Source organism: Convolutriloba macropyga, chromosome 14 (assembly GCF_964194025.1).
Source record: "Convolutriloba macropyga chromosome 14, txConMacr16.3, whole genome shotgun sequence".
In the NCBI taxonomy this organism is placed as follows: Eukaryota; Metazoa; Xenacoelomorpha; order Acoela; family Convolutidae; genus Convolutriloba; species Convolutriloba macropyga.
Genome location: NC_134481.1, coordinates 38,794,555 through 38,812,722, shown reverse-complemented (window position 1 = coordinate 38,812,722; position 18,168 = coordinate 38,794,555). Strand labels below are relative to the sequence as shown.

Sequence of the window (18,168 nt, the reverse complement as noted above, 5' to 3'; positions counted from 1 at the left end):
ACTGTAAAAAGAGTTTTAGCGTTTCAATTAAATGGTCCAAAGCGAGCACCGAATCTGCAGGACTTTCTCCTCCACTAGTTGTTCCCTCATCTTTGCTGCCTCCACCTCCACCTCCATCTTCGTTTCCTGTATATTCAGAAAGAACTAACTAAAATCACTCAAAATTCAGCACTCAAGCTAAAAAAATAACACAAGAAGTCAAAGAATGTTCGGATCGTTTCCGTTTGTGCCCGCCCCCAGTACGTTATGCATACCCCAGTTGCAGAGCACGTGTCATTACATAGTAAATCACTATATAAAAATATTGCACGTGCGTCGGGGGGTTCAAATAATCTGCACCCAATAAACTGGGGGCACAAACGAAAAAAATCCAAGTTCAATAAAACAAAAACGCAAAAAATATCGAGGAAGAATTTGCATGAAAAGGTGACCTATTCTATTTTGGTTTCCCAATTTTAGTGGGCATATAACTATTACATCATCAGGCACACGTGCTATTTTTTTACATAGTTACGTGCTATATAAAACAATTTTTCAGGGAGAAGAAAAACACGTTTACAATAATTGCTTCAAAACTCGTTCGAAATCAATAATACAAAAATAAATCAAAAATATGCTCAGCGTTTCATTCAATTCTTTTTTCCCAATATAGCATGGGAGCTAGTATAAATACCAAACATAACCGACTAACGTCGGGCGAATTGCTCTCAAAAGACCGGCGAGCGGTTGGCTTCGTCAGTAGCTAGCCACGGTTTAATAAAGCTAGTGCTAGCTTGATTCGACTCTTCAACTTTTAGTTTTCTAGCTTTGTTAGTAAACAAATCAAATAGAAAACTGATATCTAAAAAATTTGCAAAATTTTGCAAAATTCCAAAAAAAACTTTTAGATTTGGCAGTGAAAATGTTCAAAACTATTTTTTTCTCTCCTGAGTTATGTCAAGTAACCCATCTGCAAGACTTGAAAAACTTTGTGGGCCAGTAATGATAGTTAAACTCAGAAAAGGACAAAAACACTAAAAAATTTATGTGAAAACAATAGCAAACTTTAACAAAATCTTGCTAAAATTCCGGACATTAAAATCTTGAAAACACTTTCATTAACTCAAGAGACTATCCAGTATCACTTGTTCAAGCTTTAATTAGTTTTACTGGCACAAAAACATCCATAAACTTGGAACAAGATAATAGTATTTCGAAAATTTCAAAAATAAAATTTTATCAAAAAAGTGCTAAAGCCGGAGTCCTTAAAATATTGATAACAATTCCATGAATCTACAAACTATGCGACAGTTTTTCATGAAGCCTTGGAGGAGGTCCCTTTGACCCTGGTGCCGGAGGAAAAAAATGATAAAAATGAGATCAAAAAACTGAAAAAATTGCAAATAATTTTTAAAAATTGTTGATCTTAAAATCTTGAAAAACATTAAATTACATCTAAAGCTATGCAGTAACCTCAACTCAAACTCTAGAGGGGGTTATGTGGCTGTTGAGGTTGGAGAAACAAAGAAAACGAGAAAAATTTCAAAAAACTTGAAAACATTGGAAGTTGCAAAAAACGGCTAAAGTTTGTGATAAAAGTTGTAACTAATCCATGGCCAACAAACATTTATCAGAAACTCATTATCAAACCCTAAACGAGTTTTTCTGTTAGGCTGAAAAATCTGAATGAAGGACAATAATGACAAATTAACTTACAATAGCGATAATAAACTGTCAATAAATGTTAAAAAATTGAAAAACTGCAAGTTTTGTCCAAAAAATGCTGAAATTCGTGGTGTTGAAATCTGGAAAAACATTAAATAATTATACAGTACCTAACTTTTGAACCCTAGAGGAGGTTTTTCGAGTCCTGAGGCAGGAGAAACCTAAAAACCAACAAAAACTTGAAAAAAAATGCAAGTTTTATGAAAAAAAAAATGATAAAACTTGTCATATTAGAAAATTGAAAGATATTCCATAGCATATAAAATTGTTTCAGTAACTTATTATCTAACCCTTAAGGTTGTTTTCTGGCCCCTGCGTCCGGAAATAAATGTCAAAAAAATTTGCACGTCTTGTCAAAAAAAGACTAAAATTCGTGATGTTAAAATCATTCCACTACCACTAAAACTATGCAGTAACCTAATTTAAAACCCAAGAGGAGGTTTATTGACACCTAGGGCTGAAAAAACACAAAAAATGACAAAAATTTTCAAAAACTTGAAAAAATTTGAAAATTAACATAAAATTCAATGATTTCAGCGATCGGTTGTTCGTCAGTAGCCACGGAAGGCGGGGAAGGGGGGGTGGGTAGGGGTGTACACCGGGGGTCTGATGGGGAGCGGGTGGGCAACAGTGGGCTGGGGGGGGCAAAAGCGCGGTTGGGGGTGGGGGCAATAGGGGAGTCAACAGTGGGGGTGTCGTCAACCTCTAAGAACCGCCCTTCACAACATAAGTATAAGTATTCAAAACAGTTTGAGCTGAAACAGAGCTGAAAGGCTCTAAGAGCACTTAATGCCCGCTGGGCGCTACCTGTTTATCCCGTTTTTGAGGACTTAAAGCGTCAGACGAAAAATCGGTCAAGCGAAAAATCACATAAGACCGACAGAACTAATATAATTGCTACAAACTTCGTTTGAGAGCAATTAATAAGGATTAGAGATGGTAACTAAGACTTATGAGAACAAAGTTCGAGTAACGGGAATCTAAACTTGGGCTTCAAGGGTTTATCCCGTTTCTTTATCTGATTTGGTTCTTTGAAACTGCCTCTGTTCATTTTGATTTGCTTTGTTGAGCAACTTCTGTCTTAAATGACTTCGAACAGAATGAGAGAAGAGTGAAACTATTCTAGAGAGGTCAAAAAGATTTTACTTTAAGTGTGATACTTTTACTTACTTTTCTTACTTCTGATATTTAAGTCTGAAGAAGATCAATCTTCTGGAAATATTCAAAAGCAAACACCAAAAGTCTCAACAGAAACCACGTACAAGGTTTACAAATTTTTAGCAAAGAGCATCCTTGAATTAGAAGATGGAACAAAAGACTCGTTAAGAAGAGAAGGACTCAAGAGTTGCAATGTGCATCACAAGTTGTTAATGTACCTCACAAGAGCTGAAAATATCTAGGAAAGTATTTCCAGCTGCCAAAACTGGAAATGTCCTCGTTTTCTGAAGACGAATCACTGGACTACTTGGATTACTTAAGTAACTGGGCTACTCAAATAGATACCTTTACATTTGCATATCAAACCCCATGATTTGCAAATGATCATCAATACTCTCAACTAATGGCCAAATCTGTCAATGTCCCAACTATGCATCAGTTTCAGAAAACTTTTTTTGCAATCATCTCAATAGTTGCGTTAGAAAACGCCTCCAGATTTGCAATAAAAATTGGTCTTTCTCATTACAAACCCAAGTTTTGCTCTGACCAGTTTTGAGTTACTTCAGGACTGACTCAGCAATAATGCATTTGTGCATGACGAACTTTCAATGTACTCATTTCAATGTACTGATAAAAATCTCCCATCCAATACAAATTTACAACTAATGTATTGGGCTCAGTCATTAGTGCCAGTTTATCTAACAGCAAATTAAAGAGCTCATTGGGAAACCTAACTCACAAAATTAGGAATATGAACTTTTTAAAATCTGTATCGTTAAGATTTATATTAGTGTTTTCTTCTTTTCTAATTATTCTTGTTTGTGCCCTATTATGGCAGTAGTAAAAATTGTCTCCTTATTAAGCCATTATTTTGATAGTGTTTTGCGTTGATATTAATAATTTCATGCAGTAAAAACATTAGTTGAGCACAATTAGAGCAGTGTTATTTTTTCACAGGTGAACTGTACTTTTATGTTAATCATATAACATGCTAATAAAAATTTATCAGTTTATCATGCAATCTGCTCGAATCAGATTAGAACAATTAAGTGAATATTCAAGCCCAGTTGATCTCATCCAAATAGAAAAGCAGAATAAATTTAAATTCTGAATCAAACTTTTCTGCTGAACTAAGTTCCAGAGTACAACTTTTGCGCACATTAGGCGCATACTGAAACACAGTGCGTGGACTCATTGGAAGCGTTATTTTAGTTTTGTTAATGTTTTCTGTAGTTGAAAGCAATTTTATTGAGCTGTAATATTAAAGAGCAAATGAAAAAAATGCCCGATTAACCAGCAATTCTAACTAAATCATTTCAAAAAATTCTATTATTTAGACTGCACTGCAATCATTCAAAGATTATTCTTTGTGAAGGACTGCCACTTGCAATTCGAAACTTGGCACGAAACTAAACTTATATGCCACAAATTGTGCAAAATAATTGTTACAATTTTGAACTGGTAACAGAGAATAACTTACTTAGAATAACTTACAGCGAATAAAAGAGAATTGACGGTCAGGTTTGAGTTAAAAGATTAACGAATAATGGATGTTATCAGCCGTCACGAATAATTTATAGACATTTCTTAAATCTAAAACAATGGCTTGACCACGATGTGGAGGGTACGTGCATGCAGACAAAAAGCGGAGAGGAGGGAAAGATGAAAGAAACCAAAATGCGTCAGAGCCTTTTAATAAGCATTTAATAAAAAAAAAGTAGTGACATTGTGCAGTCAACCAAATTTCAGTAATATAAGATTATATGGTCCCTTAAATTGGGGAGGGGGGATATAAAACCCATGAGATCTGCAATTCGTACCAACATGACGCATTCACTTTACTGTCAGCACCAACGGTAAAGATCTAAGATTAGATATAGTTGATTATATGTGATACGTTACGGGATCATTTCCGTTCGTGCCCAAAGTTATAGAGCCCGAGCAATTACATAGTAAGTCATTATTCAACTGAAGAACGGAAATAAATCGAAACATACCCGGCAGATCTCCGGAAAATAACAGCCGTTCCTTCCCAAAAACAAGATTGGGATTGAAAAAAGAGAAAAAGAACTAGTAAAAAATGATTTTGGCTCTTTCCCATTATAGCCCCCCATGAAAATATAGCCGCCTCCTTATGGTACATTTACCATGATTGGGGTGGCTATAGGTTATCTGACCACTGAGCTGGGGGGCTATAATGTGAAAGACCCATGATTTTTGTACAAACAAATTTAAAGTGCGCACTATTTTGATGTCAATTTGGAGCTGAGCTTGCTCTTGTTTTGTAGTGAGACCACACAGGGGCTAGTATAATACCAATAAGCATTCGAGATGGTAACAAAGTTCCAGTGACAGGCATCTAAAATAGCGCTTTATGGGTGACCGTCTTTATGGGTTTATCCCGCTTTTATTTCTGAATTTGTTGTTGTGATACTATCTCTGTTCACCTGGAATTGCTTTGCTGAGCAAGTGCTGTTTAAAAGTACTTTGAGCAGAATGAGAGAAGAGTAAACATAACCGACTAAACGTCGGAAGAATTGCTCTTGAACGACTAGTGGGAGCTCTAATCAATTGAGGCCTGCTTCAGCCGGTGGGGGGGGGGGGGAGGGGTAGCCTAAATGGGACTAAGACGTTCTATAGTGGGCTTCAAATAACCACATTAGAGGTTAACATATACCACTATTAAGATTTAAAGTTTAAAATGACACCAGTTTCGGCGCATTTTTTATTTGACTTTTAGTATTAAATTGCCGCCAATTGAGTTCAGCTGCATGAAAAGTCGAAACCGTCAAGCGAAAATTTTGCATAAAAAAAGACACACACGTTTACAATAATTGCTATGAACTGCGTTCAAGAGCAATTAAAAATAGCCTAGAGAAGTCAGATTTCACGCAAAATGTCGAAAAGCCGGCCAATATGAGGTAAAGCGAAAAAAGTTTACTCGACGAGGTAAAAAAAGACAGGAGCATAATAATAGCCTGCAGAGAAGCTGAGGCGGCTATTAATAAATTATATGTTACAGATCATACAGAATAGTCGTTAAATTTTCGATCTGGTAACAGAGAAGAACTTAATTTAAAGCGAAAAATAACTGACGACCAGTGTAGGTTTCAAAGATTAAAAAATAAAGGATTTTAATCAGTCATTAAGAACAATTTATAAACATTTGTTACATGTAAAAAACTGGATGGATCACGAAAAGGAGGGGTACGGGTACGTGGCAGATTACTTTTGGACGGGAGGGCGAGATGGAAACCAATACCCGTCAAAACCTTTTAATCAGTCTTCCGCACCTAAAAAGTGGCATCGTGTAGTCAGTCGAACTTCGATTGCATAGAATTATATGGGTCCTTAACATGGGGGAGAGGTGACTATAAACCCATTTGTACAAATAAGATGAGAACTGCAATTCGTACCAACATGACACATTCACTTTTTTGTCAGCACATATGGGAAAGATCCAAGATTAGATATAGTTGACTACATGTGATACGCTACGGGATATTTTCCGTTCGTACCCACAGTAACAGAGGCCGAGCAATTACATAGGAAGTCATTATTCAAGTAAAGAACGGAAATGAATCGAAACATACCCGGCAGATTGCTGGAAAATAGCAGCCGTTGATTCCCAAAACCAAGATTGGGATTGAAAGAAGAGAAAAAAAATTACATAGTAAGTCATTATTCAACTAAAATTTAACCACTCACTACGCCTCGGGCACAAACGGACAAAGCAAAAGGTCCAAGGTGGTGTAATGCCGACATATATGAATATTTATGTCTCAGGCCAATTGTTAGGGTTACCTACAGCCGTAGGTGCTTTGTGACTGGTGAGAAGGGGAGGATAACTAAAGTCCTATATCGTAATTAGCCACAATTGAACAACCACGTAGCAACTTTTCAATTGTTCTGCTGTGTTTTTCCCCTTAAACCCTCATCTCCGAACTCCCACGAAAATATAAATACCCAATTGTGATATAACTAACATGAGTGGAGGCCATAGGTTATATTGTCACTAACTGGGAGGGGGTTATAATGGGAAAGGCCCTTTTGCCATTTCAGTAGCAAGAGTAAAATGGCGTATCCCGCAATAAAAAGTTAGCTTTCCTGAACTGCCTGTTGTGGGTGGGGGCTGTGTGCCGGCATGTTGAAAACATTTCATCTGTGTTGTTTTGGAGGCAAGCAGCAGAAATGCATTCTCGGGTTTGTTCTCTTTGCATTTACTCATGGGAGCCGTGGCCCCAGGGTACTGGACAGTCTGGGCACTCGCCATCCAGTCCTTCATAGCACCACCAACATCCGAGCCACACTTGACGATGTAGGGGTGATCTAATTGGAAGTTATCCTTTTTGCAGTCTACGTTTGAGGGAGCTGCAAGGTCTTTCCCCGTTTTTTTCATCACTCCAATGTCTGCCAATTTTGCAATGAAGTCTGCAGTGACGTCCTTGTCCTCGTCGGCCTGGGAGAACCGGCTCAAACACGCCACCAACAGTGCTACGAGGGTCACTTTCCCTTTCATGTTATTAACACTGAAGCGAACAGCGAACAGAGTATTACTAAAAGTTCCGAATTCTGAGAAGTATAAACACTTGTTGACAATCGTGGCAAGCATGATCAAGTTGAACAAATTTCACGTGAGATTTGAAATGCAACTGCTTAAAGAAAGCTGTCCAACTTCCATCTGGACTTTCTCTCTAAGTAAGCTTGCCAGTTTATCAAAAAATAGATCTATTAAACGTCTGATGATTTTCTGTCAATTGATATAAAAATCAAAAGAACAGCGAAATTGGCTTTTATATTGACTAAAATTGGCTTCTAAAACAGATAATTTACTTTAAGCAGTTGCATTTCAAATCTCACGTGAAATTTGTTCAACTTGATCATGCCTCCATAATTTTAAGCAACATTTTGGATTGTGAATTCAACACATTTTTGAGCCAGATCAGCGAGATTTCACGTGGGACTTTATATGTCAGTTGCTTATGGAAAGCTTCCCAACTTCCGTCTGAATTTTCTCTCTAAGTAAGCTTGCCAGTTTATCCAAAAATACATCTATTAACGTCTGATAATTTTCTGTCAATTGACATTAAAATCAAAAAGAACGGCCAAATTTATATTACTAAAATTGGCTTCTAAAACAGGTAGTTTGCCGTGTTAAATTGTAGCTTGTGCGTTTAGAATGGTTAATGAGTGTTAAAAAGTTCTGAATTCTGAGGAGTGAATACATGAATTACTCACCGTTGCTGCCTGAACAAACTGATCATGGATCGACTTCCGTCAAAAATGGATTGTCTCACAAATGAAATAAAATATTGCGGTAAACTTGAAGTGAGCTGATGTGTTGAAATTGGAAGTCAGATGACTCATGTGATTGACAGTTTTGATGTCAGAGTGAGGAACAATTAGGTTCTACCCATAGTTTGACCCGCTGCCACATTTCACAGCCACACACTGTACTTATTTTATAGGTTGAGACTTTAATTGAAACCCCCCCCCCCCCCCCCCCCCGTAGTATAGTTGAAAAAAATATTGCACATCATAATGAAAAAAGATCACGGATCTTTTCCGTTTGTGCCCCCCCCCCCCCAGTACGTTATGCACCCTCCGTTACAGAGCACGTGTCAATACTTGATAAATTGATAAATCACATAGTAAAAAATATGGCTATGCGTCGATGGGGGGATGGGGTTGCAAATAATATGCACCCACTAAGCTGGGGGGAGGGCATAGAGAGAAAAGATCCAAAATCGCTTACTATTTGTCATAGGGAAACTTTTGCCCCCCCCCCATCACCCCGTTCGTTATTCCACCCCCAGGTTACAGAACATCTGAAAATATATAGGACAGCAGGATCTTTTAGTTAATTTTGCAATTTTAAAGGCAATGTTACTCCAAATTAAAATCAAATTTTTAAAACAGCAATTGTTGCACCATTGATGCCCTTACAATATTTTTCTCGTCTACCTATGAAATTCAGATAAAACTTAACTTTAATTTACGAGAAATCCCAATGTAAAATTGATGCACTTCATCCAAGTTTCACAGTAAAATGAGTTTTCACAAGATCACAATTGTTTCACATATTTTTTCTCTCTGATGCTTAAACACAAGTGCAAATTTTGCCATTGTTAAACAAACCTGAAAAATATCGGATCTTTTCCGTTTGTGCCCCCCAGTACGTTATGCGCCCCCCCCCCCCCGTTACAAAGCACGTGCCATTACATAGTAAATCATTATGTAAATATATTGCACGTGCGTCTGGGGGGTGCAAATAATATGCGCCCACTAAGCTGGGGGGCACAAACGGAAAAGATCCAAAATATCACATCTTGTGAGAACTTACTTTTTACTGTGAACATCTGATGGCGCTCATCAACTTTACATTTGGATTTCTGGTAAATTAACATCGTGTTTTATCTCAATTTCCAAGGTAGGCAAGAGAACGGATGTAGGGGATCAATGGTGTAAAGTTTGTTTTCGAAAATTGATTTTAAAATGAAGTAATCATCCCCCAAAATTTTAATTTTTACCTCGTAAAACTAGGAGGTACTAACTTAGTTTTTGCCGTTCAGTATAGTAAAATACTATGTAAAAATAGGTTACGTGCGTCCGGGGCGGGACACTCACTGAGTCGGGAGGCACAAATTGAAACAAAACAAACCATTATTTAAAAATATTGCACGTGCTGTAGGGGGTGTATATAATCTATACTAACTAAGCTTGGGGGGCACAAACGGAACCGATCCGAAAACGAAAACCGCATGCTGACATCAATCACAGTTTTTTCAGTTGGTGCATTAACTGAGCAGCAAACGAATTATAAACTATGTAAAAAGAATTTTGAAATGAGCACAAAATTGCCGTGATCTATTCTGCTTTGGGGGCTATACTTTAGTGAGAAGCTATGATGGGAAAGATCTCACTTTTGTGTTTTTATTTGTTTGATACCCTCTTTTCATGAAAATTTAGCCCCTTTAATGGTATTTTTACCATGATTGGAGGAGCTATAGATTATCTGACCACTAAGCTGGGGAGCTTTAATAGGAAAGACCCAAAAATTAGCAAAAGCAATGAATTCCATTTTGGAGTCTTTCCCATCATAGGCCCCCATGAAATTATAGTCACCCTATTATGGTAATATCATCAATTGGGGGACTACACGTTATCCAACCACCACGCCACTTTTGGACAATCATAAATTTTTATTTCTACCCGCAATTTCCCTAATAAAATTTGGCACAAAAGTTAACAAATGGCTTCTCTTTCTCGGTGCAGGTCAATTTTTAGCCTGCAAAAAATGTGTCTCTCCCATTATAGCCCCCCCCCCCTATTATAACATATTTACCATGATGGGGGCTGTAGGTTATCGGACCACTAAGTTGGGAGTGGGGGCTATAATAGCAAAGACCCAAAAAAAATATTAATTCGAAAGACTAAAATTGACAAATGTGTTAAAAGCTTTTTTGAGCAAATTTGTCCCATTTTCGAGAATTTTTGTCATCTAATTTACTTTTTTAATCCTCCAATTACCCACACAAAGTTTTAAAAAGCTTATGAAGCCGACATAATCAAATGCTTATAAATATTATTGTTGCGGATCATCCGGACAAGAAATAAGGCTGTTGGTTTTTGCTAGCCACAAATTGATTTTATTCGTCGGGAGGCTATAAATAGAAAGACAACAAGAGTGTTTAAAAATGATAGTCGTTCTACAAAGGAAGTAATGATAGGGTTTGATAAGTGAAAACATTTTTGAAGAAGTTAATGACATACTGAATAAATATCTATGACCATAACGGCAAAGGAACTTCATTGAACAATTAGTTTGTTTTTTGTTCAACAACTCAGACAAAAACCGATATTTTGACAATAAACAAAACTTTGTTTTGGAACAATTAAAACGAAAAGACATTGCAGTTTAATTAGTAATTTCATGCCAAAAAGATACGAAAAATGATCAGAAATATGGACTGAAAATATTGTTCAACTTATGTTTGATCTTCTTGTCTCACGTTTCACGAAAAATGAATACACATAGGAAAACTTTTAGCAAAGCTCCAATTCTAACTTATAGCAACTTTTGCGAGTCGTTATTGTATACGAAAATCTTTGCCTTAATGAGTTCAGATACATCAAGTTCATTTTTGGGGGGCTAAAATCAGGTTAAAAATCAGCAATGAGAAAAATGTCAGCGATCTTTTCTGTAATTGTTCTATACCTTAGAACAGCTTTGAGTCTAAGATTCAGAGGAAACATAGGATGTTGTAGGCTTAAAAAGTGTTTTCATTTTCATTCAATTAAGAAAAAGTTGTTAAATGTTGCATGATATAATAAGCTCCAGTGTTTGAAAGTTTGAACTTAAGCGTAGTTTGCTTGATTTGTTCCTTGAATAGAAAAGGTCAGCTGTTTAAAGTGTTGGACAGATTGAATTGATTATATAGTGTTCATTTATGAATAACGAAATTTGACGTAACTCGGATACGGTGCCATTAAGTCCCGGGTCGAGGAATTGGTCAAAATTTATGTAAGAAATGCGCTGACAACCGCTGAAAAAAAATATTTTTCAGCGGGTAAATCTTACATATTAATCCGCTTAATCCGCTGATTTTTCAGCACTTTCTTACATAATTTCAGCTCTTTTCAGCACATTAAGCGGATAATTATGTAGAAAAACACAGATCTTTCATTTGATCAAAGAATTTTGACATGTTGAGGTGTTTTTTATGAAGTCACGCTTCTTTTGTGAGTTACAACACTGATCATTGGTTTACAAAAAAGGGAGTGTAGTTGAGAGAATTAAAAAACCAACAGCAGATTGAGAGAGAGAGAGAAAGAACTTTCATGAAAAGCCATTGATCCTCGATGAGATATAATTCATTATAAAAAGTACTCAAAATTGTTTAATGAATTGAGTCTTTTAAAATTTCCAGTTCTATCATCATTTGATGATGATGTGTCACTTTTTGATTACTTATTCGATTTTTTTTCCAAGTTTGCAAAGACTCGAAAGATCAACAAGGTGCCTTGTTTCCACTTGTTCTTGGAACGGTTCATTGACAAAAAAACACCTCCGAGAACAAGTGAAAACACGAAACAAATTTTTTTGTAATTTCGATATTGTATTGGAATCTGCTGGTCAGTCCCCAATAAGAAAACTGCTAACGACAGAAGAAATTCTTTACAAAATTCTGCAATGCAAGAACGCAGATTGACAGAAGATCTTTTGTATGCCACCATAAGTCGGCTTTCATGATTTTTTTGTTTTTTTTGTCGCTTTGAAAACCACAAGTTACGCGTTGTGAGCAAGTTTACGCGACTCACTAGGTAAAATTTTTTCAAAACTTTGGCTGAAAGCTTTGAGTTTTTTTGTGGCCTGAAAAAAATGGGCTGTAACCTACCTTAGTGAGACCTGGTTGAAAGAAGACATGGCCCTTGATATGTTTCGGTTTCCAAACTGTAACCAAAATGCGTCGATCCCCAGTGGTGTAGCTTTCTATGTACATGCATCTAATTTCAAAAAAACCGGAACGTTCTCTCTTTCCACTGACTGACAGGCAATGGTGTAAATATTTAGTGCCCGGGTCGAGATGTCAGCGCCGTTTCAGCTCATTTTTTTGTAAGAAGTGCGCTAAATGCGCTGAAATTATGTAAGAAAAGCGCTGAATATGCTGAAAAGCGCTGAAAATTTGAAAGGACGCTTCATACTTTGAAAGGGCGCTTAAAAATTCAAAACATAAGCGCATATTAAGCGCACTTTGTACATAATTTCAGCGCATATTGAGTACAATTCTTGCAGAAAATTCAGCACTTTTTTCAACGCATTTCGTACAAAAATTTAGCGCAAATTCAGCAGATCCGTAGAAAAATTTCAGCGCTATTGAATAAATCTAAAAAACAATAAAATTTCAGCGCATTTCTGACAAGTTTTTAGCGCAAATTCAGCATATCCGTAGAAAAAATTCAGCGCTTTTTGAGAAAACGTGAAAACTAAAAAATTTCAGCGCATTTTTTTCAAAGCTTCAGCGCAAATTCAACGCATCTGTAGAAAAGTTTAAGCGCTTTTAAGAAAATGCAAAAACAAAAAAACTTCAGCGCATTTCTTACAAAGTTTCAGTGCTATTTCAAAGCATCTGTAGAAAAAATTCAGCGCTTTTGAGAAAACTTAAAAACAATAAAATTTCATCGCAATTCTTAAAAAGTTTCAGCGCATTCCAGCACATTTCAGCACATTATTATGTACGGTTTTTGTGCTGAACTTTTTGAAAAATAAGCGCTTTTCAGCGCATATCTTACATAATTTTTGGAAAATTTCTCAACCCGGGAATTCACAAATTTTAGAAGTCGATTTAAAAAATCTGAGTTTATGAGTCAGCTTAAATCAATATTTATTGCATTTTTGCGCTAGTTATCCATTTGCAATTCTAAAGTTTTGTCCGTTTCTCAGGTAAATTTCTATCCTCACAAGAGATTTCAATTTATTCACCAAGAACATATAAAGCTTAGAAAGAGAACTGATAATATGAGAAACGAATCCAATATGTTAATAATTTTGTTAATATTTTTGCAACTATTGGCAATATCCAAAGCAAAGACTCCGACAAAAAACTTCAACATTTCGACTCCATTTCAACACCGTTCAGTCGAATTATCAATGTAAATATGAACATCAATCTCAAAAATTACTCGCCGTTGGTATCAAAAAATGCTGGACCGAAAAGCAGTATCCAGAGGAAGGGTCTTCAAAATTATTGAACTAGACCTAAAATCAAAAAATAACTGGCAGTAAATATAATTTGGAAACAAAACAAAAAGGACGGATCTCATGAAAAACCAACAATTTATCTAGAACACAGAGCCATCCATAAATAAAATTTTGCAAGCAAGAAGAAAAAATCAGCTGACTAGCAAAAAATTTTCGCCGCGTGAAATTTAAGGTCATGCCTGGCAATTCTAAAAACATCTTTCAATAAAAACATGAAGTCTCACGTGGTCATGACCTAAAAAGTATCGAATGGAAAAGGTATCTATCTGTGTAGGGCAGACAAGGTGTCATGATACCAATACGATATCAGAATATCTAAAGAGAATTCAAACCTGGGTTAGCAATTTTCCGATTGTTGTGGCTCCACAAGTGGCATTGAAGGAAAAATTCTGGATACGTGTTGCAACGTAAAAAAAACCTGAGACCATCGAAGCTATATAAATCAGCAAGTTGCAGCCGGGACGAAACACAAGCTACAAATACCGGAGGCGAGAGCTCGCGCCATAACTTAAATTTAAATCATTCTTTCAACTGAATTACAGTTCATAAAGTACTATGGCAAAACAGAATTTGCAAAGAACCCCCAAAAAAACATTAAGGGATAGGAGGAAATTCTAAAGAACTCTAGAAACACTAAAACTGTGGCCAAAATCGAAAAAATGTTAATAAGAAAGACCTCAAAGAAAGCGATGACAGATGTAAATATGAAATTTGAAAATAGGTTAATAGTTTGCATTTGAAAAGCTTTAATTCAAATTCTTTTCAGATATTTCCTAGAATGCATTTTTATTAAATTGCTGAAAACGATGTTTTAACCATGCGATGGACGCAAAAGTCCCGAAACGTTTGTTTTAGAAATCAAATATTTGTTCAGTAATGTCGTAAAAACTCTTCCATACTTAAGCAAGAAGCACATTTTAGGGATTGTGACGGCGGTGCTCGAGTAATCAATCAACACAACACGAGAAACTGGTACAAGAACGCAAGAACGCTCAACCGTTCAAAAGGGTGTCTGAGAAACGAACTAATGGTTTGATACGATCTGATAAAAACAAAATCTCAAATAGAAAAACTACCAACCCTGCAGTGCCAGAGCTGATAAAGTTCAGAGGATTAACCACGGCCATTTCAGTAACATTGTTTACTGTCGATGGACTGGGCAGAATGTAATTTCTAGGAGTTGCTGAAGTCTCAGATAATGATGATCAGTGTAACGAATCGTCTAATTTTGAGAGGGAGGAGAAAGAGGCAGCCAGAACAGTATTATGAGCTGCATCATGCGTCTAGATTGGGGATCACGACCATGGGGACAGTGCTATGTCGCCAACACAATTTAAGAAAGCTCTTCAGGGAGAATACCGGCAAAAATCCGGGCAAAAGGCGGAGCAAAGTTATAGGCATGTGTTACTGAGCAAATAAGCAAATATTAATCAACGAGAATAGAGTATGTTAAATACAGATATAAACACGGGGAAATCGTTCCAAATTATATCGAAAAATGGAAAAAACAAAAACAGCGTAATTTAAATAAACCTAGTGGATAGAACCATCAATAAAGGAGTTTTATAAAAATAATTTACGATTTTTGCATGGTTTTTTGCAGAATATTGATTGGCATTGACCTCGAGTATCAAAAATAGACTGATACTAGTCAAATGAGCAAATCACTCTGCCATCCAAATCCCACTTGTCGCTATGTACACACCAATGTTAATACGTTGTCTAAGGAAAACAGAGATCTCAGTCGTTTTTATGAAATAATTTTCGAAAGAGTGGAATTAGACCTTTAAATTTTGTGCCATTCCTTATTGAGCCACCTTTCGCTCAAAATCAGTCGGGAAGCTTTAGCTTTTTTGTTGTGACAAACCTTTTATCCCAGGCCTAGGCCTCGACTTATGAAAGGGGGGCAATATTGAATATAATTACACGGCCGAGCTTCCTAGTTAATGTCGAGCTAATATCTTCTCATGGGTCGAGCTTAAGTCTTTTCATAACGAAGGAAGTCCAGCTAAGGTCTTTTCATTGGTCCTATGTTTGTCATTTCATAATCAACAAAGTCGAGTAAATGTCTTTTCATGGGTCCACCATTAGTCTTTTCATAAGGCTATTTTTTTCAAAGTCCGAAATTTATTATTTTTTCTGCCTCTGTTCATACAGAAGCAAAGCTGGAGCAAGGCAAGACTAAATAGCTTGGCACCAGAGCAGTCCAAATTACGAAACAGTTGGAAAACTGCCAAAAGCCTTAAGATCTTCATCAAATCTTAAGATACAGATGGCAGCTCAAGTATATTACCACATTACTTGATTCAATGAAACCAGCTAGATTAAGTGTATTGGTCCTAGCCCTATTAGCCATGACAAAATTTCGGCGTTATTCAGTTTGTTTTCCACTCAATGAACTATCTTTTTTATTAAAGATAATGCAGGTTTTTGAGGGATTAGTGGTTCTCCTGAATTGAAAAAACTGAAGGCGCATACACGCTGACTCCGTTATATAAAATATTGGACGGACAATTTTAATGGCAAAAAAGCAGACTTATGAAAAGACCAATGGTGGACCCATGAAAAGACTTTATCTCGACTTTGTTTGCAAACATTGTGTCGAGCTTAAGTCCAGCCCAAATTTTGGGTCCAGCTAAAGTCTTTTGCGAAAAAACTGAGTCGAGCTAAATTCCAGAATGTCTTAAAGTTCAGCTAAAATCTTTTCATAGCTCAAATGACTCGAGTATGGTCGTTTTATAGTACATTTGGGTCGAGCATTGTCTTTTCATAAGTATGTACCTAGACCTGGGATGTTGTTAGTTCTATTGATAGGTCCATCGGATGTGGCAACCACGATTACACAATTGCAGCAAAATTTGAAGCAGCACAACTCGAAGACTCAAAATGCTTTCATGACTGTGATTTTGTTATGACTTTCTTATGAATTGCACTGAAAGATCTCGAGAGGACGAATAGTGCGTGAAGGAATGCAAATTGTATGGAATGGAATTCAAATGCCCGGTCTTAGACAAGTTTGGTCCGTGAAACAAAGTTTGTGTATCGTTGTAAAATTTGTTGGAAATGAAATGAGATGTCTGTCAAGGTCGCAGATGATGACAATTCAGTTGACCCACAGCAAAACTATGAAAGGCAAAAATTTTTGGCAAAAATGGTTCTTTTCCGTTTGTGCCCCCGTTACGTTATGCGCCCTCAAATACAGAGCACGTGCCATTACACTGTAAATCATTTTATAAAAATATTGCATGTGCACCTGAGGGAGTGCAAATCATATATGCCCACTAAACCGGGGAAGGGCACAAATGGAAAATATCAAAACTTTTGTGCCCTAAATTAGTTATTAGAGTTTGCAGGGCAGGAAACCAATCCCCTTGAAATGATCACAAATTCTCAAGAAATTAAATTTGGCTTAACATGTCTACCGGTCACATTTAACCACCAGAAATAAAATTTTTGGGACAAAAATCAAATTTGAAAGCTTTCCATCGAATTTCAGCAAAATGAGAAAACTAAGTCTGTTATGATATTTACCGACAAAGTTAACCTTAGATGAGAAAAAAATATGAGAAAGAAGTGTGCAATTTTGTAAATTTTTGGTCAACTGTGGGGCAGTTCAAAACAATTGAGACAACCAAAACAGGATTTGGCAAACATTTAGACAAAAATTGGACAAAAATATAAGTTTTTGTCAAACCAGTTTCCTAAAAGAACGTTTGTCAATTGAGAGGAACTCAAATTGAAAAAAAATTTGTGATAAAAGCTCACAACCTCCGACCTATAAAAAAATAGCTCCATAACCAAACTTTTCCTGTCGTATGTTTTCATACAATACCGTCCCTTATCTTCGTCATTGTCAATGTTCTTTTTTAAAATAAGTTTGCTCTCGCAATTTTTTGGTTTTCGTTTTGTTACCGATCGTAGTGTTTTTTGGCGTTCAGCGTTGTTTTCCTCCTCCTCATTTAAAGTTCGATAGACTAAGTTGTCATTTGTCATGACCTATGACTTTGTTTTTGGTTGTATTATTGATGTTAACTTTTTCCAAAACCTTTTAAACCTGGTTTACTTGCAGTCCTGTTGTAGTATATTAGTTCTGCTGTTGTAATTTGTTAACAATCTGTATAATTTATAATTGCTTTGGTTTTGTTGACTTCTAATGTTTGATTTGTGTTTGTTCTGGAGTTTAGTATTACACTGCCTTTAGTAAACTACTGAGTTGTCATAAACGAGTTCGCTTTTGGTATATTAAGAGCCAGAGTGACTTGTGCTTTTTTTCTTGCACTAGTTTTTCTCCTGCTTCTAAGTGTGTGACTTATGTTTGCTCAAAGTTACGTCTATGTTGTTCAGCTCAATTTGTTGTTGTGGTTTGCTAGAATAATTTTTCTCCACCTCCACGCTTGTCACTTACTCGTTTCTCGTCCATTTTTTTTGTGACCTCCCGTTTTGTTTTGCGCTTATTAGTTATTGTTGCCGTTAAGACCGCCGGTGTTTCCGTAGCGTCATAACACCTTCGCGCAACAATTCAGTTCCGTCCGTTTCAATTACCG

General features: G+C 36.4%; 1 protein-coding gene across 1 annotated transcript in view; it reads right to left on the bottom strand.

Moving 5' to 3' along the window:
• The window catches only part of LOC142353647 (uncharacterized), a 100,272-nt gene extending 92,041 nt beyond the window's left edge, over window positions 1-8,231 (bottom strand). The window contains exons 1-3 of the mRNA XM_075405943.1: window positions 8,101-8,231; window positions 6,965-7,391; window positions 50-121 (exon numbers count right to left, since the gene is read on the bottom strand). Of these exons, the coding sequence (XP_075262058.1) occupies window positions 50-121; window positions 6,965-7,391; window positions 8,101-8,126 (525 nt within the window). The 5' untranslated portion in view covers window positions 8,127-8,231. The remainder of the gene's footprint in view (window positions 1-49; window positions 122-6,964; window positions 7,392-8,100) is intronic.
• Between the last annotated feature and the right edge of the window lie 9,937 nt (window positions 8,232-18,168).